General features: G+C 40.8%; 1 protein-coding gene and 1 pseudogene across 2 annotated transcripts in view; both read right to left on the bottom strand.

Moving 5' to 3' along the window:
- Positions 1-10753, bottom strand: part of LOC117549979 (peroxidasin) — a 56583-nt gene extending 45830 nt beyond the window's left edge. For both annotated transcript variants that reach the window (XM_034222206.1, XM_034222205.1), the window contains exon 1: positions 10521-10753. In XM_034222206.1, the coding sequence (XP_034078097.1) occupies positions 10521-10705 (185 nt within the window). In that variant the 5' untranslated portion in view covers positions 10706-10753. The remainder of the gene's footprint in view (positions 1-10520) is intronic.
- Positions 10754-15021: 4268 nt separating this feature from the next.
- Positions 15022-18350, bottom strand: LOC117549830 (annotated as a pseudogene).
- Between the last annotated feature and the right edge of the window lie 3818 nt (positions 18351-22168).

The following is a 22168-nucleotide window of genomic DNA, read 5'->3' on the forward strand; positions in this document are numbered from 1 at the left end:
AGGCTGTGTAATGATAACAATAACTTTGACATGGCACTAATCACTCTTGGTCTACCAAAGAGTGACATAGCTTGACGAGGTAAAGACCCTAAAACTGCAAATATCCCTGTGAAGGTGAAATCATTCTTAAACCCACGAGGCATTACTCGAAATTGGAACATGTCATCTGAACAGTGATGTTATGTTTATGGAACTTGGGCTGTAAGTCATCTGATCTTCAACTAAGCCTTTTGCTAAACGCATTTTAATAAGATATTCTGTAAGGGGAACCAGCTATTGAGATGACATGGGGCATTTAGAGAACTCTTAACAGTGAGTGCATGCAGAAACACCATTTGTATCAAGGTATTTAAGGTAGGGCTGCTCAATTAATCGTATTTTAATCGCAATTACGATTTTGGCTTGCAACGATTATGAAAACAACATAATCTAAATAAAACGATTATTTTATTTATTGGTTTTTCAGTTTAATTATACTTAAAGTTCAGGGTAATCAACTGTTAAAAACATACTGTTCACGTTTTTTTTTCAATAAATTGATGTTTTCAAAGTAATTGGATAATTGTTTTTAATAATCCTGATATCAATTATTGACCCAAATAATCGAGATTATGATTTTTGCCATAATCGAGCAGCCCTACTTTAAGGTCTGCTTTAACCCCCAACCACCAAAGAAGTGTAGCATTATTCGACAGAGCATGTCACCTGAGAGGAAAGTCTATTGAAAAAACCTCTGGCCAAAGAGATAAAGGGAGCATTGGGGTGGAACCACAAAGCAGATGTATCACTGCACTGAAGAAAGGAAGAACTACATCAGCCTTTTTCTCTAGAAAGCCTCACTCACTGGAAATGACCATACAAAGTAAATCATCTTAGACCGGGTCACACAGACATAATGTGATTGTGCAAAACTGTCACAGCACCAGGGTGATGAGAACCCTGGGATCAGTCTTATTCTCAGTTTGACTGCAACATTACAGCTAAGTATTTATCTTGTCCATTTCCCTTTATTCACAAAAAGCAAAGCAGCGGTGACTCCTTACATTTCTGAAAAGATGACGTCCAAATAACCAAATCAACTGATTTCATAGCCGGTGAAATGTTTATGGGTCAGTGACTGTGTAAAAGCCTTCACATATGGGTCCAATCAGAGGGAGTCCAACTTTTTCATATGCTGACTTCCTTTCATATAGACTGTGAGCTTGTGCAAGACTTCACTAGAAGAGCTTTTCTGTAGCTGACATGCTTTGTGTGGAACGTCCTTCAAACAGCTATTATATTGTTGTTTCTGGCACCACCTTCTGTAACTTCAAAATAAAACTATTATTTGCAAATTAATCAACAGCTTTGACCAAACAATAAAACCTCACAATCAGGGAGATGAAACAGGAGTGCAAGTTTGATGCACTTTGAGCACTAAGGATACTTAGGGCTGTAATTGGGTAAAATTGACTGTCAAAAACATTTGAGGTGAAGAGAGGGTTGAGGGCCTTCCGTAAGAACATCGGGGATCACTGTGAGGTGAAGAGGTACAGCACCCTTAGGAAAAATCCCCTCTTGAGGCAACAAGCCCAGGGTACAGAATGCACTCCCCTGACAAGCTGAGGCATGGGCTGCCAAACTGCCTCTAGCTCAGAGAGATGAGGGTGGGTGGGGGAGGGGGATCTACATGCTGGTTCAAGCAGCACCCATCTCAGGTGCAGAGATGAAAGCCCTCTTTCTCAATTCTGCTGAGGTAAGTCTAAAGTCAAATGAAGGGTCATACTCTAGGGTCTTAGCTTTACCTTGAACTGGCTCAACCAGTGTCCCCTACATACACAAACACACACTATGGACTGAGAGCAGCACATTTAGAATAAACTGAAAAACTCACATTGTCATCATTTGTTAACTGAACTTTTTGTCATGGTTGGTTGCTGTTGTTTTGACTTTGTATGTCACTTAATGGTTGAGATGACCCTGTTTCTTTATAGAGAAGGCTATGTAAGACCAAGCAGAGTGTTGTCTGTGTTTAAAGGAAAAGCATGAAGGGTTTGGAAAGGCTCAGCTGACTCAAGTCCTCAGCTTGAGTGTCCTGAAGTATTGGGGTTGATGACATTGCCCAATAGTGCTCTCGGGCTTGCAAAAGTGGCTTTTGACCACATAATGGCAGCTCTGGCTCTCTGTGCTGTGTGTTTTAATAATTATTTCTCTAGAACTGTGCATCATAACCCAAACAATGATTTATTTTCACTTTTATAATTTTCGAATCATACATCTAAATCGATAGATTTATGATCAATAGATTTATGATTCGAAAATTATAAAAGTAGGGTCGACATGTGGAGATTATCCGACTGAGCAAAACATGATCCGTCTCTTAAATGTGTGTGAACCACAGGCCTTATTTCGAGCTATTTTCCAAAATCCTATGGAGAAATTGCATTTCTTTTTTGTCGAGGGAATCGGAAGAAGCTTACTTCCGGGTTTTAGGATACGTCACTGCACCACTCTATAAGCAATAAGGCTGGCTTAATGATACTAATTTCACAAGATCTACCTTAAAGTGCACCCATCATGCTGTTGTTAGGCAATAGCATAGGTATTAGATATATAAAAAATATATAAAAAACATGTCTATGAAGTGTTTTGCTCAAAATACCAAACAGATCACCCATTCTAGCCATGCCTCATATCCCTCTATTTCACTTCCTGTTTCAAAAGTGCTGGTTTTGGGTATAAAGCTTTAAAAAAAGAAAGAAGAAATTGATAAAAAAAAAAGGAGGGGGCTGAGCTCATGCGGGACCCGGCAGCTACGGTCTAAACTAAATACTGCCGTGATGAAACGCCATATCACGGATTATCAAGGATTATTTCTGAAACAGTATGGAGCTCAAAGGCTTTCTCTCTCAGGTTTACCACAAGGTGAGTTCCTTTTTATATCCAGCTTCTTCACACACGTGCTCTCCAGTGCAGGTTAGCTCTGAGTGTTAGCGATGCTAATGTAAACACCGACCATATTACGTCCAAAACAGTCGGGCATTGTTTCTGATAGCAACATTTCTGATAGTGCCATGGGTCCACATTTCTGATATTACGTCATATCGGACGCAAATCTGGATCAGCTCCGTTGTACCCCCGTTTTTAGAGATTTGGGTACGGAGGAAAAGAGAGAGGGTTTTATTTTCTGACGCTGCTTGAGTTCCCTGACACACCGGGGACACATATTTATGTATAAAAGACATCAAAAAGTGCATTTTGCATGATAGGTCCCCTTTGTCCGGCAATGGCTGAGTCAGTAGGGGCTTGGACTGGGAGCTGTCGAGTCACCGGTTCAATCAAGTCCCTGATCAGACATAAAATATGGAGTGTGGACTGCTACTTGGAGAGGTCCCAGTTCACCTCCTGCCCTGCCGTGGTGCCCTTGAGCAAGGCACCGGACATCCCCCTTCCCCCCTCACTCCCATTGCTGTACACTAGCTGCCCACTGCTCCTAGTACTAGACTCCTGGTGCTAGGATGGGTTAAATGCAGAGAACAAATGACACTTTGTGTGCTCTGCATGTGTGACCATTAAAGAGGGTTTCATCCCTCCCAATTCTATTCTATATATTATAAATGCAGCTGTCGCTAACATCCACAATTGTTTCACTAGAATTAAACTGGAAGCGATGACTAATGTTTTTCAGTTGAACAAGATGGTCTATGAAGCTCTTTTGTGATGGTTTATCATCAAGGAACTAGAGAAAAGCAGCAGTATGTATAGAGGACATTGAGTAGTTGAGGCATTTATGGGAAATTCCTCAGGAAATAGTTCAGAGAGTCCCCAGAGACAGCTCGCCTGTTGTCACAAAAAATGTGCACAGATTGCTGGACATTTTTTCAAAGACATCAAATGAGTCTGTTAACTCCCATGTGTTCTGATGGCACAGCGCCAAAGGAAACTGTAAAAAGGAAGGGTAACTACCCTGTACAGGGGCTGATAGACTAATTTGTATATTACTTAAAGGGGACCTATCATGCAAAATGCACTTTGTGATGTCTTTAATACATAAATATGTGTCCCCGGTGCGTCGGGGAACTCACGCAGCGTCAGAAAATAAAACCCTCTCTCTTTTCCTCCGTGTCCAAATCTTTTAAAAAGGGGTACAACGAGTGGATACAGATTTGCTGCCGATCTGACGTCAAATCAGCGGCGGACCCACAGAAAATTGCTATCAGAAACAATGCCTGACGTGTTTTGGACGTAATCTCGTTTTTGTTTACATTAGCAAGCCTCGCTAACACTCAGAGCTAACACTGAGGTGATTTAGGGACAGTGTACTGCCCATCACAGGAAAAGGTTGGTACTTATTGGTCAACATCTTACCATATCCATTTGACATGCAAGCAACTCTACTCAGAATATTTACACATCAAACCATCTACATTTTGAAATGCTGTATTTGCTGGAAAATATAGAAATATTTTATTCTTCGCCTATTTGCTTGGCACAAACAACAAAAAGTTGCATCACGGCCAAGCTAACATCTGGTAATGTCTGAGACAGGCAGCACAGCTGAAACATTATTTCAGTTTTAGGGCATCCTCTGATTTCTGTAAAATCAACATAAATACAGTTCAATGACAACAGCTGTGCAACCTGTTAAGCTTTTCCCCCCGTTTCACGAAACTGTGTCTCAGGGCTTCTTAAAATGTAATAAACTATTAATGTGTCATACTCACTTAACAGGAAGAAACTCAGCTAACTGATTATATGAACCATTTTTACCGAAACAAAAACACAAGTCTCACAAGAAGCGTATAAATTAGCCCTGAGCGAGAAAATGCTAACACACTTAGCACAGAACTCTAGGTATACATCGATCGATATACTTATCGGATCTGCACAAACAAGCTTAGCTAGCAAGCTGAGATTCCACATATTCTATAAATATAAGTATCATCACTGAGCATTCAGAACTTGCGACAGGGGAAGCAAAAACAGACAATACACGACGTAGCTTTAGGTAGCAAAACACGAGATATGCTCACCTTTTGCTGTTATTCTGATCAAAAGTTGTGTTCAATAGCATTAAAATGAGAAAAACGCGGCTGAAGGTTAATCCATAGGTTAATCCAATGTGTCTGTCACTTTGAAAAAATTATTGATAATCCATAATTCAATTTTTATGTCAAAAACGGAGTTTTCATATTAGCTGCTAATGATAGCTTCCAGAGTGTATGACAGCTTCCTGTTTTGGCTACGCATCACTCTCACTCCTTATTTGGTAACGTGTGTGTGGAACTTCCCCTCGATTCCATTGGCCCATAACGGTTCAAAAGAGATGTCAATCATCAAAATCGACCAAGATAGGTCAAATCCACCCAAAATGACACCAGAAGTGCTAAATCTCTCTAAAAAGGTAAAATTTCACTTGTGTTGCATCAACCTTGATACAGGGTACTTATTATATGTTATAGTTTGGATTCCTAAAGCTTTTAGTCTACTATCCCATCATTCAAGGGTGGTTTTCACTATAAGTAATGTTTTATTTTTTGGACGGACACAATAATTTACATTTCTTTACTATGTTCAATCTGAATTTACTTTAAAATAAAAAAAAATCTATATTGATTCTGACTCTTCTACATCCAACTCACAGGTTTATCATTGCTTTGAGAAAAAAGATTATTAATTTAACCCTTTTAGAAGGGAAGATATGGTCATTTGTTCTGGGAATGTCATTTTCGAGCCTGAGACCTGGAAAACAGGATCGGAGCTTAACAGGTAATCAATCAGCTACGGAGGATAGAAAGTTGTCTTTATAACTTTGCTGCCCCACAATTCCCGGCTGTGACTGGATTTCTCACGCAGCTGGTTACTCTGCTGAGGTATAATGTTCAGTCCCCTGGTGCTCTCTTTATTGCAGCTAAAATATAGATGCATAAAGTTCTCATTTGTTGTCAGACAACTCAACAAGTATACATTTCTTATGAAGTCGCAGCTCATAAACAGCACACATTAATCAGCAGCCATTCCCACACTGCTGTGATACAAATTGTAGTTCATAATGCAGTCTGAGAAAACCAACATAAATCCATGTTAATAACCAACTTATATCCAGCTTGATAAGCTGCTTTGTATTTAGCTTTGTTGGCTTTTGAAATGAACGATCGCTAAACATTAGGTGACTAAAGGATTTCTTCTTAACTTAACTGGCACAACACAGTAATGGTAATCGGGAAAAAATAAAGTGAAAACCTGCAGAAACCAGAAAACATGTCCAGTTGAACCACCAAAAGCAGATAGCTGTACCAAATTGAACTGGTTAATGGGAACAACATTGTGCGTCCACCCAACCTGCACATAATGGTGTGACTGTAACTAAATTGATAAACCTCAACATCAGCACAAAGCAAGGCATGTACCAATAAACCTAAAACAGTCAATGGGTTAACGATAGATTAAGAATTAGGATGTGTCATAGTTCTGAACATTAGCACTGGAGCTGTTGAAGGTTTGTGTTAGGATCAATATGTTTTAAAAGTTTGTTGCTAATCTGACAGGACTTTGCTTTTATGTATAAATTGTCTAACTGTTTAGAAAACAATTTACTAAAGTGGCCGTCCTAAATATTGAACCATTCTCAAAGTACTGGAGCAAAAAGTATTTGGCACTGACAATGATGTGCACATATGCAACCATAGCATTTACCATATTTTAAGTTTGTACTGATCTTTGTATTTACAAAGCAAACACATATGCTATGACTCCAGACTTTTCAGATGAGGACTGTAGCTGCAAGGGGACATTTTAGAAGATGTTTCTCTACATTTGAGTCTGAGCCAGGAAGACGAGTGAACCTGGCTGCTGCCCAATTCAACCAGCATCTGAGATCCATATGTGGACCTACTCTCATTTCTCTCTAGTCAGGGGAATCATTTGGCTTTGTGACACATGCCCAAGTGAGCTTGCCAAGTACTCTCAGGCGTGCGTGAGTCATTCTTAGTTTAACAATCCATGGTCGGCTCTTCGCTTGGTTGGAGGAACCAGGACCTCCAAACATGGCTGCGATGGTTTTCTGGAAAGTACATCCCATAGCTGCATCTCACTTCTCTTAAATTCAATCCTTGCGTCCCTCACTTGCGTCTTTACCACGAGAAGGGAGAAGAAGCAGGGAAATGAGTTTTAAGAGCAATGGGACGTCCTTTCCTCCGGAGCGTCACCTGAAGCGACGTCCGTTTGTGATGACGCCACACAGCTGAGTCTGAGAGTCTGACAGCAGCTCTGTCCCCGTTTTTATTCACAAACGGGGGTGCCTCTGTTAGTACACATTTACTGACATTAACATTTGGATCATCTGTTGTAGACCCAAATAAATGAAATAAAATAAGAACTCATTCTCAAAAAAGATAAACGCCATTCTTAAAATGTATAAACGAGCAATAGTTTGAAAAGAAGAATGAAAATTATTGAGAGAAGAAAAATAAATATGTTATCTATCAAAACCCAGTTAGATTGACATTCATTGGATGTTCAGATATATCACATATTTGTAACTAAATGATACATTAATTGAAACAAAACATTGTATAAACTGAGGAGTGAGTCCCGTGAGAAAAAAAAACAGTTCCGAACCAGAAGAGCGCAAGCACGGAGCTAGAACGGGAACCGCGTTGGTGTGAAAGGGGCATAAGGGGCCAGTATAGTTCCTTTCAACAACTATCTTGGGCCCAATCTCCCTGTGCAAATGAGCGAAGCTTTGGGGATTTCTGGCTTTGCATTCCATAATGCTGCAGAGACTGAGCGCCTCACAAAGCCTGACTGCAGCAAATTCCACACAATGGATCTCCACTTTCCCTCCCTGACTTACTAACACTGTTACTCACTCAGACCAGGCCACTGTTCTGGGCCATGAAGAGGGTGAGGGGTAAAAGACATTAAGACATTTAGACCATGCAGAGCCCAGAGGAGTCTGCCACAGAAATGTGTGTGCTTATCACAGCCACAGCAAAACCATGCTGTGCGATCAGTTATACAACCTGGTGACACTGGGTAACCAACCGTCACTGGATTGACTCGGCCATTCTGCACCAACAAACACTCATTCCATTAATACTGCCATTGGTTCTCCCAACACACACAGCTACTGGTCTAAGGCTAGCCAAAGATTAAACACAAACTTATCTTTACATTTCTGGGTGATGTTTTCAGGGTACATTGTTGAAGTTTTTTTGTGTTTGTTACGTCCAAAACAGCACCATAAAAAGTACAAAAATATATTAGAAAATCCAAAAGTAAAAAGCCAATATGTAACCTGCTAAAGTAATACCAGTTCAAATAAACAGTTGGAATTTGATGTTGGCAACACAGTGCTAATGTAAAGTAATCATTTTTCAAACTCTAGCAAATCCCTGGGAAGATATGCAGCGATGTCATTACAGAGAGGAAACGCAATGTACTAAAATGCCTCAAACATAAAGTCCTTTGAGAAAACAGCTGAAAAACAAATGTAGACCACAGAGAACAAAAAAAACTGGGGGAAAAAACGTCCATGTTTCTTGGTCCAAGTGTCATGTAGAAAAGCTCTTGGCAAAAGGCCCACACGCAGTAATATGTCTGAGCCAATACTTTTTATTCGCTACTGCAGTGGCGCCCAGGAAACAGAATGAGATGTTTGGAGTTTCAAGAAGTTAAAGATAATTATTGTTTTGTGTCATTATCTATCATAAAAATGCATACTTTATAGTATAGATTCAACATTGATTTATTTTCTAATGGATACACTCAACAGTTTTCCAGTCTATTGAAATATAAGCTCAGTAACCCAAGTGTTTATAATCACCTAAACTAAAAGGAGGGAAACTAACTTGTTTTGTTGCTGAGGTTAACTTCAACAATACAGCACACAGCTATAGGTCAAGTGTCTATACAACAACAAATCCTCATTCACTTTTACTTAATCCTGCAAAGCTCTCAGGATCTGAAGGGAGATCTTCAACCCTCAAGACTGCTACCTTAGCGGTTAAAAGGAACGTTAAGAGAAAAATAACCTTCCAGTTAAAGATGTACACTCTCTGCGTACTACTTAGTTAATCCACATCAAACAAACCATGAACTGCAAGGACACAAATCAAACTCAAGTTTGATGTAGAGGATTTATTTTCCACTGCAGGTGACCAGTGGTGTGTTGCACATTTAATACAGCAGAATGAGGCTGGCTGGGTAGGAACTAAATTCATGTCCTGACATGAGCCGAGCGGGAAAAAGCGACAAGTGGCTGCTGCTTCAAAGCTCAGCATGAAAGCTTCTGGAAAACCACAACATGTTCTCCTGCTGTGATCAGCCCTCTAACACATTTAGACACATCCTACAGAATACCTAAACAATCCTTAAATCGCTGTGGCAGACTTTTATCTTTCCTTTTGGGGTACCTGGGCAGGGCTGCACCATGGGCTACTTTCAAGGCTGTGGGGTGACCCCAAATGACAAGAGGGCAAGGATACTTCATGCTACAGTGGTACAGACTGGCTGAGTTGCCCCATTGTCCCCCTGCCAACAGGCTGAATGAAGCTATGTATAGGTCCATGCATTATGAACTGAAATGCACAACAAGATAGCAGGGTCAAATTAAAGACAAAGGATGTCACCTATGGAAGAGTGAACAGATCTGCAGCTTTGTGTTCTCTCATTGCAGTTCTCAGACACTGTGCCCGGCTAGATCAAAAAGGAAATTGTTTAGTTGGTAGACTGTAACAGAGTGCTCCTGACAACCTGGACATATTCACAAGTGCTGTCAAGTGAGAAGCATTTCCTCCCTTTCATGTCAGAGGGAAAGTCAAACATGGGAGTTAAACCTAAGCAACACAACTTCATCCAAGAACAGTAATAGCTTTTCTGACTACCAAGTCACAATGTAGTAGAAAGATCCATTGTAAAGAAGAAAGCCTATTGGGATTTCTTCTCCTGAAAATTAAGCACACACTTCCCCAAATATCACAACACACTCAATGAAATCTGTAGACTAGGGATGGTGGTTTTAATCAAACGCAACATAAATCCGTTTCTCATTAAATATAATCCATATCTTTAGAATTCCTAGATACATGTCACCATAGAGATGTTAACACTTGCTGAAGCTCAGGAACCTCTCTGGAAGAGTCTGACCCTCCATATTGCTTGCGGCTGACTTCACCAGCTGTGTGACCCTAAAAACCCTGTTCATTAACCTCTACAGCCAACAGCTGAAATCACTGGCAGGTGTTCTAACTTAGTTAAAGACATTGCAAAAACCTGTGCACTACAACAGGAAATATACGAGTACCACAACCCTTTGTTTAAAACTAAACTGAAATCGATGATTACACTTTTCAAAAAGTTACTTTCAACACTAAGATTAACCAATGCAAAGACTATAAACTGTTTTAACTTGACACCACAGGTGTCAAACGTGAATGAAAATCCCAGGCTTTTAGCATTCATTGCATTCCCCTCCCGTCCGGTGTGCCCAGAGGGCTGGTTCCAGTTAGATTTAAGGAGAAAAAGGCTAGGCTACTTACAGGATGGTAGTCTGGAGAGAAACTGCTGGTACGGTTTCCAAGTTGAGATGCATACATCTCACGGTGGTTCGGAAACACAAACAGCGACTCGGACAACTAAGTACAAACTGTGGTCCGCTCGCGAGCAATAACAAAGCAACCGTGAGGAGACACGGAGAAAAGAGCTGGCCAGCCCGCAGCGCCATTGCTAGCAGTGAGCCGAGCCGAGCACAGACCGCCAGCTGCCCTCTCAAACAGACACACACAGAGAGAGGGGGAGAGAGAGTGCAGTCTATCACAATCCCAGACAAGTTCAATCCAATAGAGAGCAGAGGTAATACAAGTACTCAGATCTTGCACCTAAATAAAACTACCAGAGTGTAGAAAGTCCTGCATTGAAAAGGTAACTCAAGTAGCAGCACAATAGTATTACCATCAAAATATACTCAAAGTAGCAGAAGTAGAAGTACTTATGTTGCAGATTGGCCCATTTCACAATCATACATCTTATATGTTTTTATTATAATTATTGATGCATTAAAGTGTTATCAGAGCTGGTAAAGGTTCAGCTATTTTTAATTACTTTGTTTGTATAGGGTAGCATGTGGATTGACTCCAGGTGTAACTAAAGTCTTATTAAGGTGTTGATTATATTTCATATAATAAATCCCAATCTACAAAGTAACTTAAGGTAATACATAAATGCATTTGAGTAAAAGTACACCATTAACCTCTGAACTGTAGTGGGGTAGAAGTACAAAGTATCAACACAATTGAAATACTCAAGTAAAGTACAACTCCCTCAAAATTGTACCTAAGGACAGTTCTTGAGTACATCTACTTAGTTACTTTACACTACTGGTTGTGTCAGTGCAAGGTAGATTTGCAGTTGCTTATAGCTAGCAAGTAGTAGCCTAGAGTTGAAAGGGAAGATGTAATCGAGTGTATAAAGTTATGATAAGGTTAAAGAAAGACGTTTATTACAAAACATAGCCTACGTTAATGAAGTCATTATTGAGCCAGCAAGCACATACGTTACAGTAGGGCCCTGCTCTTGTTAAATGAAAAGCAGCCATTAATATTAATAATGCTAGGAAAGTTACACCTGGGCTTGTTCTGTCATGTTGAAATGCCTGCCTTAGGAGAGTGTATGTTTAAATCGTTTAAATGGGAAATTATGACAGATTAGCTAACTAGCTTAGTTTAGTCAGAGACAGTTTGGTTTAGCTAAGCCTATTTGTTTGAGTTTAAAGGGCCCCTGTGGCTGCAGCAGGGCCCTCCTATTAGACCACTTGTCTATAACCAAGATAATAGGCTAATGTGGGGTTTTTCTGTCAAGAAAGCACTTAATATTTGTGGCGCAGTTAAAAAAGTAACGGTAGCTGAACTAAGTAATAGCATGACAGCAAGCCAAAACAAAGGGTAAAGCATTGGGTCAGCATTATTTTTAGTCAGAAAATATCCATTGCAGAACGGTCTAATTCACATTTTAGTTTTTTACATGACTGAAAATGAAATTGGCTTACCATTCTCTCGACGAACAACTGACTAATAATTACTGTGTTCTAACCGTCGGCTAATGAGCATGTTGATTAGTTACAGGTGTGCATAATTAGTTAGGCTACTGTACATTGGCTCTGGTGCACCAATCAGAAGCGAAAACGGGAACATGCATACGGCATGATGGAACAGATGTTCAACAATTGCGTCACTCACTAAAATCGGTCTACCACCATTTTTCTTTACCACATTAAAGATCACCTAGGCCTATCATGCTATTTTTAGGCAATAGCATAGGTCTCAGATATAAAAATATATAAAAAACATGTCTATGAAGTGTTTTGCTCAAAATTCCAAACAGATCACCCATTAGCCATGCCTCATAAGCTATCGGATTAGTTTTGTATCATAAAGATAAAGCAACACTTTCTCAGAATAAAGCAAAACTATGAGTTTAAAAGAAAAAAAACTGAGTCAAGCAAAATAAAATAAATTTAAAAAATAAAACTATAAGTTGCAAACAAATCATTTGTGTAATCATGTAAACTATAAGTCTATTTTCTTTGTTTGAACATAGGTTTTTGTTTGCAGTTCTTGTTGTTTCTTCTTTCTCAATGATCAGACTTTTGCTCTCTTTTGCGCTCCCTCATTTTTTGTTTGAGATTCTGACACAAACGTCCCAGGTGGGCGGGACTTTCGGGGCTGCGTCCCCATTGGCTACTCAGTTTTTGAGTGACAGCCCAGTTCCCCAGCGATTGTACAGTGCAGGCAGCTGCGGTGCGGTTGCTAGCTGAGCGTGGACAGAAGACCCCCAGAAGAACCAGCATTTCAATTATTATAATACTACAAGTGAACATATATGTAAGTATTGATCATTTGTGTTGTTTGTGCTATACGGTCTGTTTCTTTATTGTGTTAAGTGAGAAGTAAAGCTGTGCTATGAAAGTTAGCTTGTGCTACCGTTTTATTTAAAACGTTCTTTGAGACTTCATCTTCTGGTTCAAATTTCAATAAATGTAATTTGTATAATCACTTTTTTGTCTTTATTCTACATGAAAATGTTAGAGATTCCATTCAAATCTGTTGATTATTCATATCTTCCTCAGGTTAGGAATAGTATGTAGAGTTTGTAATGCTAAATGTATATCATTTTCTCACAGGATATAGAATGAAACAACACAGTTTTTATCCATTGTGTATGAATGCTTCAGCTCTTCAGACCAACATAGTAAGATGTGAGCATGTTCCTAATTGTGTTGGTATGCAACCTAGGTCTGGTCTGTTTAATAAAGCAAATCTGCCACTTTTATATTGCAGAATTTGTTAAATTAAAGCAGTCTTTAATTGTTTGTCCTAAACATAGCAATATATGCTTTTGAAATGTAACATGTCTTTGAAAAATAATAGTATACAGTTTATATTGTGTATCACCTTTAGCTTAAAAATACATCGATGTGTTTTTTGAATCTATAAAATAAATAGACAGACACTTTATCAATCCTAAATTGGGAAATAATTTAACAGCAGCAGTGTGTTCAGGTATTAAAATATTTAAAGTTGGAATAAAGTATGAACTACACATCACAAGTCTAATGCACAGCAATCCATAAAATAAGTCCGATATGTTCATGAAAACCCCCCAGGAGACACTAACGTGGCCGAGTGGACTCCGGAGTTTGCTGCATGAGTTGCACTGTATGATCTGTGGTGTAGTGGGCTGTCACTCAAAAGCTGAGTAGCCAATGGGGACACACCCCTGAAAGTCCCGCCCACCTGGGATGTTTGTGTCAAAATCTCAAACAAAAAATGAGGGAGCGCAAACGAGAAGAGCTGCAGCGAGAGCAAAAGTCTGATCATTGAGAAAGAAGAAACAAGAACTGCAAACACAAACCTATGTTAAAACAAAGAAAAAATACTTATAGTTTACATGATTACACAAATGATTTGTTTGCAACTTATAGTTTTATTTTTGAAATTAATTTTATTTTGCTTGACTTCGTTTTTTTTTCTTCTTTTAAACTCATAGTTTTGCTTTATTCTGAGAAAGTGTTGCTTTATCTTTATGATACAAAACTAATCCCATACATATCCCTCCATTCCACTTCCTGTTTCAAAAGTGCTGATTTGGGGTATAGGCCTAAAGGTTTAAAAAAAAAAAAAATTGATAAAAAAAAAGGAGGGGGCTGAGCTCATGCGGGAGAGCTACCGCCATATCATGGATTATCAAGGATTATTTCTGAAACAGTATGGAGCTCAAAGGCTTTCTCTCTTGCCGGTTATACCACAAGGTGAGTTCCTTTTTATTTCCTGCTTCTTCACACACATGCTCTGTGCAGTACAGGTTAGGTCTGAGTAAACACTTTGAATTGCCTTGTGTGGAAAAGTGCTATATAAATAAACTTGCCTTGCCTTGCCTTGAGTGTTAGCGATGCTAATTTTATAAATAAAACTTGATTTGATTTGATGTAAACATGCACCGACAATAGTACGTCCAAAACAGTCAGGCATTGTTTCTGATAGCAACGTTTCTGATATGGCCGTGGGTGTAAAGCCAGCCTACATTTCCGATATTACGTCATATCGGACGCTGTGATGCCCCTGTAGGTTCATCAGTAGAGAGGAGGTGGCTGTCCTGTATGTGCTGTGGTGATTGCATTGATTGCAGTAACTCAGGGCACCTGGGTCTGGTTCCCTGCAGCTATTTAAAGCCTCTCTGCTCCTCTCTCTGCTTCTCCCTGCAGGCACCCCGGTTTTGTTGAGTATATTATGAGTTTCTTCAGTTGCTTTACTTTGTGCACTTCAACACTCTCACATACATAGGCTACATGTCCATACAATCCTCACCCTGCATTTACATTACTGATACCACTGACATCCACACCTCATACTTTACTGGTTTTGACTTGATTTGATTGTCTTAAATAAACATATTTTGTTAACCGTCGACATGGTGTGTGTTGTATCTTGTGATCAATAATTGTATGTCCACAACGTAAGAGTAGATTTAACTGGTTTACTTTGGTAACATGCTTCCGGGACTTCCTCATGGGAACGTATACAACAGGCTCTTTTAATACCAAGAGTGAGTTTGCCCCCTGCTGGACAAATGCAATAACATGTAATAATAACACAAGGTAAGATACCACATTTCCCCCCCTTTAAGCTAACAATACTTCCCGAAGGTGGGGGTATAACATACTCCCGTTACACAACATTTCGAGGTACTGACATAAATCATTTCACTTTCAAAGATTAACATTCTAAACATTTCCTTAAAGTGAAAACAGAGAACTATGCTGCTCTATTAATTGAACATCTCTTGATCTATTTAACAAAGTCTTTCAGGTATACAGGTGGCTGTCTCTCGCGCTCTGATCGTCTCACCACGGGTGTAGCAGGCAAGTCCGGCGGGACCGGAGTACACAGAATCACTGGCTCACTTGCAGGAGGTCCTTCTTGCTTGATTGTCACTGGAACCACAGTGTCTCTGTTGGAGTCCGGCACTGGCTCTAAGGACACGGTGTCTGTCAATCTGGCTCTTACTTGATCCACATGCCGCTTCACGACTTGACCACTTCCAATGATCACTGTATATGACACTGGACCTGATGAGCTGTCGATGACCGCAGGGATCCATTTAGGTCCATAAGCGTAGTTTCTGATGAAAACTTTATCCGCAGGTGAGAAACTTCTCAGTTTCCTGTTTGTAATCGGACTGTTTCTGTTTTAGCTGCACTCTTGTTTTCACATCTGGCAGGAGCAGGTCAAGTGCAGATCTGAGTCTCCTTGACATCATCAATTCTGCAGGCGACAGGCCTGTGGTCGCGTGATGTGTGATGCGGTAACTGAACAGAAACCTTGACAGTCTAGTTTGCAATGTTTCACCTTTCATCTTTTTCATCCCCCCTTTGAAGGTTTGGACCGCCCTCTCTGCCAGCCCATTAGAAGACGGGTGAAACGGTGCTGACCTCACATGGCGGATGCCATTTTGTTTCATGAAAGTCTCAAATTCAGCACTTGTAAAACAGGTTCCGTTGTCTGACACCAACATTTTTGGCAGTCCAAAAACACTGAAACTCTGACGTAGCTTTTCAATGGTCACCTGTGATGTAGCTGACTTCACTGGATAAATATCCATCCATTTTGAGTGAGCATCCACTATCAGTAGAAACATCTCTCCCAGGAAAGGACCTGCATAGTCCACATGAATGCACTTCCTTTTCTACATCCTGGTCCATCCCCGGCCACCATACATAAGATCTAGACAGACCTTTCATCTTTGACATGCCGGAATGTGTTTGGTGCAGTACTTTCAATATATTTTCCCTGCCTTTGTTTGGTACGATGACTCTGGCTCCCCAGAGCACGCAGCCATCCCTCACACTCAGTTCCTCTCTCCTCTGATGATACGGCTTGAGAGGAGCCTCAGTCACTGAAGGCCATCCCGACAGGACATAACCATGAACTTGAGACAATATTACATCCTTAGCTGTCCAGTGTTTTATTTTGGCTGTGTCCACGAGTGTGTCATCCAGAAGATCAATCATGAGTACTTGTTCTGCGTCTCACTCTCTCGCACATCTTCCGACAGCGGCAGTCTGCTTAATGCGTCCGCATTAGCGTTGTTCTTTCCTGGTTTGTACACAATGTGATACTCATAGGCACTCAGGTGCACCGCCCATTTCTGAACTCTAGGGGAACCCATCTGTGGAATGGGTTTCTTTTCGTTGAAGAGAGAGATCAGTGGCTTGTGATATGTATAGATGGTGAAAGTTCGACCATACAAGTACTTGTGGAATTTCTTGATTCCAAATATAACTGCTAAGCCTTCTTTGTCTAGCTGGGAGTAATTCTTTTCAGCAGGCGCTAGGGTACACGACATGAACCCCAAAGGACGTTCAGTTCCATCGTCCATTACGTGTGATAAAACAGCGCCCAGGTGACGCATCACATGACATAATTAACTCTTGGTCAGCAGAGTAATGCACCAACACTTCTGCTGAGTTTAACAGGGCCTTTGATTTTTTAAAAGCCTCTTCCTGTTTCTTTTGCCATGTCCATCGCACATCTTGTCGCAGGAGCTCATGCAGTGGTGCCAATAGTGTAGCTAAGTTTGGCAGAAATTTGTTATAGTAATTTAGCAAACCTAAGTACGACTTGAGTTCAGTAACATTTGTGGGGTTGGGAGCCTCCATGATGGCTTTGACTTTCTTTTCCACAGGGTGAAGTCCCTGTGCGTCCACTCGATGTCCCAGATATTCCACTTCCTCTTCCAGGAAAGTGCACTTGCTCCTTCTCAGACGCAATCCTGCCTCCTCCAGCTTTGCCAACACTGTTTCGAGGTTCTGCAGATGGTCTTCCTCATCCACACCGCTCACCAGGATGTCATCTAAATACACTGCCACGAAAGGAATGTCTCGCAGGAGACCTTCCATTGTCCTCTGAAATATAGCTGGGGCTGATGCTACTCCAAAAGGCAGTCTGTTGTATGTGAATAAGCCTCTGTGCGTATTCACTGTTAAGTATTTATTTGATTAATCATCCATGAGTATTTGCTGGTATGCATGACTCATGTCAAACTTTGTGAACTGTTTTCCTCTTGTCAGTGCTGCAAACAGATCTTCCATTCGGGGTATGGGGTATTGTTCAAGTGAGGAAACTGTATTTACAGTGAGCTTGTAGTCTCCACATAGCCTTACTGTCCCAACAGGCTTCAGTATTGGAACCACTGGTGCTGCCCATTCTGCATGTTTAACAGGTGAGATTACTCCTTCTTTCAACAATCTGTCTATTTCTTCATCTACTTTGGTGCGCATGGCATACGGGACAGACCTTGGACGGAAGAAATGAGGGACTGAATCAGCCTTTATATGGATGGTAGCTTTCATACCCTTCAGTGTGCCAAGCTCCTCTTTGAAGAAATGTTCATGTTTGCTCAGTACTTGCTGCAGCGATTTGTCCTCTGTCTTCAGGTGTTTCAGGACTCGGGCTTTGTGTCAGATTTTGATTTCTTTCCAACTCAGATGTATTTCCTCCAGCCAGCCTCTTCCCAGCAGGCATGGGGCCGTCCCCTTTAACCACAATGAGGGGCAGGTACCGCCTTTGATGTTTGTATTTCACTCTAACAATGGCAGCTCCGACCACATTAACAGGGTCACCTGTATAAGACTCAATGTGGATTTTGGTTGGTCTCAAACATGGACTTTTTGTGTCTTTCCATAGTCTTTGGAATGTCTGTTCATTCAGTATTGTGAGACTACAGCCAGTGTCTATCTCAAAGTTAACAAACTTACTATCCAGCTTCACTTCAACCATGTATGGGTCTACTCGTCTCAGGTGCACTTCACTCATGCATCCCAATCTGAACCTCATCTTATTCAGAAAGAATGTACCTTCTTCTGAGCTATCACTTTGGCTCTGTTGCTCTTGTACTTTATGAGAACGGTGATATGTGGTTTGCCTCCTTTCTCTCTTTGGGTCTGCATTTTTGTTGCTGTTTCCATTCTGTGTAGATCTACTACGACAAGCTCTGGCAATGTGTCCTATTTGACCACATGCATGACATTTCTCTTGTTTAAACTTACAGTCTGCTGCTTCATGCTTGGTTCCCTTGCATCTGTAACACTCTTTGGTAGGTTCTCTGTGTGCATAAGCCTCCTGTGGCTTTTTATCCATTTTGAAGCATTTAGCTGTGGCCCCTTGGTTTTGTATCTCCTGTGCATTTTTATTTGCAGTCTCTGACGCCACAGCAATTGACAATGCTTTTTCAAATGTTAAATCCGCTTCTGATAAGAGTCGTCTCTGAATCCGATCTTCATTTATTCCACAGACGATCCTGTCTCTCAACCTCTGCTGCAAAGTGTTACCATAGTTGCAATTCTGCGCTAACCGACGCAGCTCAGCCACGTATTCCATTACTGACTCATTGGGCTCACGGTTGCGGGAGTCAAACGTGTACCTTTGCACGCTACACAAAACAGATAGCGAAACTAAATAAAACTATATAAATATAGTTTTTTTTTCAAAATACCAAACAGATCCTGCATTTTAGCCATGCCTCATTTCGCTCTATTTCCTCTTTCCAGCGCTGTTTTTGCAGTGGGCTGATTCTGTGTTGCTGCAGCTGACCACGCCCCCTGCAGGTGAGGGGAGCGTGCTTTAGATCAGCTGCTGGGCTGTCAGAAGAGGGGGAGAAAAAGAGATCTCCGTCCTCCGTGTTTTATTCTTATTCTTTCACACACAGTGACGTCACAGCTACCCACAATGCAACGCGCGCCATATATTTTTTTATAAAGACGCCATTTTTCTGGAGGTGCAAAAATCCTGGCAATGCTAATATAAACAGCTAGCTTATGTTGCCAGGCAGAGCGCACTAGTTTTTTTTTCTGAATTAACGACCGAAGAAATCGCTGCATGTCTTCGGATTACATCTCTGGACTTGAGGGGTGTGCTCTAGGTCGTTACCAGCGTAAACTAGAGCTGTGTGGGTTGTTGGATGTACAATGTATGGAATTACGACCCTCAAAAGTGGCCTTCGGTCGATTTTGGTTGCATCTACGTCTATCTTCTGGAAACACCAGGTGAATACCCCACTTGTCACAATAATATTATCATGCCAATGCATATATGTGGTATTTTAGAGTTGACTATATTGATTAAGGCAATCGACTATGATATTCTGTATGCCTCGCGTGAAATGGTTGATACCGGAAGTACGGTGTCGCCCTCGGCCCAAAACCCGTATGTGTGTGTGAATGAATAGAAGTAAGAAGAGAAGTAATGGGGCAGAAACCCTCCTTTTTACGCAGCGGTCCAGACTAGACATCAAACGGCTACACATATTCAGTGTGCAGTTACTTTGGCATTAGGGCAGGGATATCTAGATACTTTCCAAGGTTTGACATAATGAATTGTGCTACTTTTAAAGCAAGCAACGATGTTTTCAAATCTGTAATCAAAAAGCTCCTCAAAAACACTATTGAAGCAGTTCCTGCCGTTGCTACGTTAGTTCAAACAGTAACAACGGACTATTTTTCTTAGCGGATGCATGTCAATTTAAATCAATACATAAAACTATTTTTTAAATCAATAAAATCATTTTCTAAATCCATAAAAGCATTTCAATTAATATTGGGAGTCATGTCGTTACTTTGTTGAGAATGTGGCCATGTAATAAGCGGGATAATGTGCACATTGCACAATGTGCCTTCATGCCGATCTAGATCCCTCCGCAAAAAAAAACAAAAAAAAAAACGGCTCGTTCGCGGGCGAGAGCCGGCTCCCGTCGTTCACTTAAAAGAGCCGGTGTTCCGGATTGACTGGTTCCCCGATCAACTGGTTGACAGATGTGGAGGCGTGGCCTCGACTGAAATACACATTTCGATCGCTTCTTCTGTCGTTTACATACATCTTTTGGTATATTTGGCTGGATAGGAACACTTTGATGTACATTCAGTTCCAGTGTGTGAGGTTGTGCTTACGATGGCAATATCCGGACGCGAACAGCGAGGACTACAAAAAGAAAAACGAGTTGATCGGGGATGTCTGTTCAAAACATTGCGAGCTCCAATAAATCATTTAAACCAGCTATTGTTGCCAGACTTATTTCTGAATATCGTTCTTAATGTGATACCAAGTCCATCTGATACCTGTGTACACCTTCAGACAGCCTCCAAGTGAAGCACATGTTATTTACTCACAGTTTGAAAGCAGCGTGGAGAAGTCCTTCAGCTGTGTTAAACTGTGATCGCTCGAATAAATCCTTAAAACCAGCTATTGTTGCCCGATTTATCACTGAATATCGTTCCTAATGTGATACCAAGTCCATCTGAGACATGTGTACACCTTCAGACAGCCTCCCAGTGAAGCGTACGTTGTTTACTCAGAGTTTGAAAGCAGCGTGGAGAAGTCTTCAGCTGTGTTAAACTGTTCCTCTCAGGTAAACTGTGATTCGCCCATGGGAAAATGGGATCCGCCCAGATTAAACTGTGTTACGACTTCTGTGGCTATCTACCAGCGATCATGTTTAATATGAAAGACACACATACATCCCTTATAAAAACGGCATTCTGCAGCACTCATCCAGATAACATGTGACTGTTAACTCGTTTTGCAAAGATAGCAGCAGAAATGTCATTGCTGCATGTGAAGGGATATTAGACTTTAAAATGCTGATGGGTCATTAATGTTGGTCTCGGCAAACAATATTAGGAATCCTCTATTCAAACCACATAATATTCAGTGTCCATCGACATGAAAATAACAAAAAAGTTCATGCTGGACTCAAACCCGAGTTCCAACAGCAAAAGTCACTCCAGCCCTGCGCGTTATGAGTGCGCCACGGATCAACACGACGTATCGAATCACCACACTATAATATTTTAGATTAACCCTAACACACTTATATGTAAAACTAACACTTATCACAACATAATGTGGGCTCGCAGGCTGATAAACTAGGATATCTGATCTCGGTGGGTCTTAATGAGGCTTGATACAGACCTCAGTCAGTATACTATATTATAATATGTATATTATATGGCTTAAAGTGTACATTCGCTCACATTATAAATGATGATCGGGTTGCATTTTTCTGGAACTTTTTAACAAGGTTAATTTAAAATATTATAGTGTGGTGGTTCGATACGTCGTGTTGATCTGTGGCGCACTCATAACGCGCAGGGCTGGAGTGACCTTTGTTGTTGGGACCCTGTACAGTCTATGGTTGGGACTCGGGTTTGAGTCCAGCATGAACTTTTTTGTTATTTTCATGTCGATGGACACTGAATATTATGTGGTTTGAATAGAGGATTCCTAATATTGTTTGCCGAGACCAACATTAATGACCCATCAGCATTTTAAAGTCTAATATCCCTGCACATGCAGCAATGACATTTCTGCTGCTATCTTTGCAAAACGAGTTAACAGTCACATGTTATCTGGATGAGTGCTGCAGAATGCCGTTTTTATAAGGGATGTATGTGTGTCTTTCATATTAAACATGATCGCTGGTAGATAGCCACAGAAGTCGTAACACAGTTTAATCTGGGCGGATCCCATTTTCCCATGGGCGAATCACAGTTTACCTGAGAGGAACAGTTTAACACAGCTGAAGACTTCTCCACGCTGCTTTCAAACTCTGAGTAAACAACGTACGCTTCACTGGGAGG

This window comes from Gymnodraco acuticeps, unplaced genomic scaffold (assembly GCF_902827175.1).
Source record: "Gymnodraco acuticeps unplaced genomic scaffold, fGymAcu1.1, whole genome shotgun sequence".
NCBI lineage: Eukaryota > Metazoa > Chordata > Actinopteri > Perciformes > Bathydraconidae > Gymnodraco > Gymnodraco acuticeps.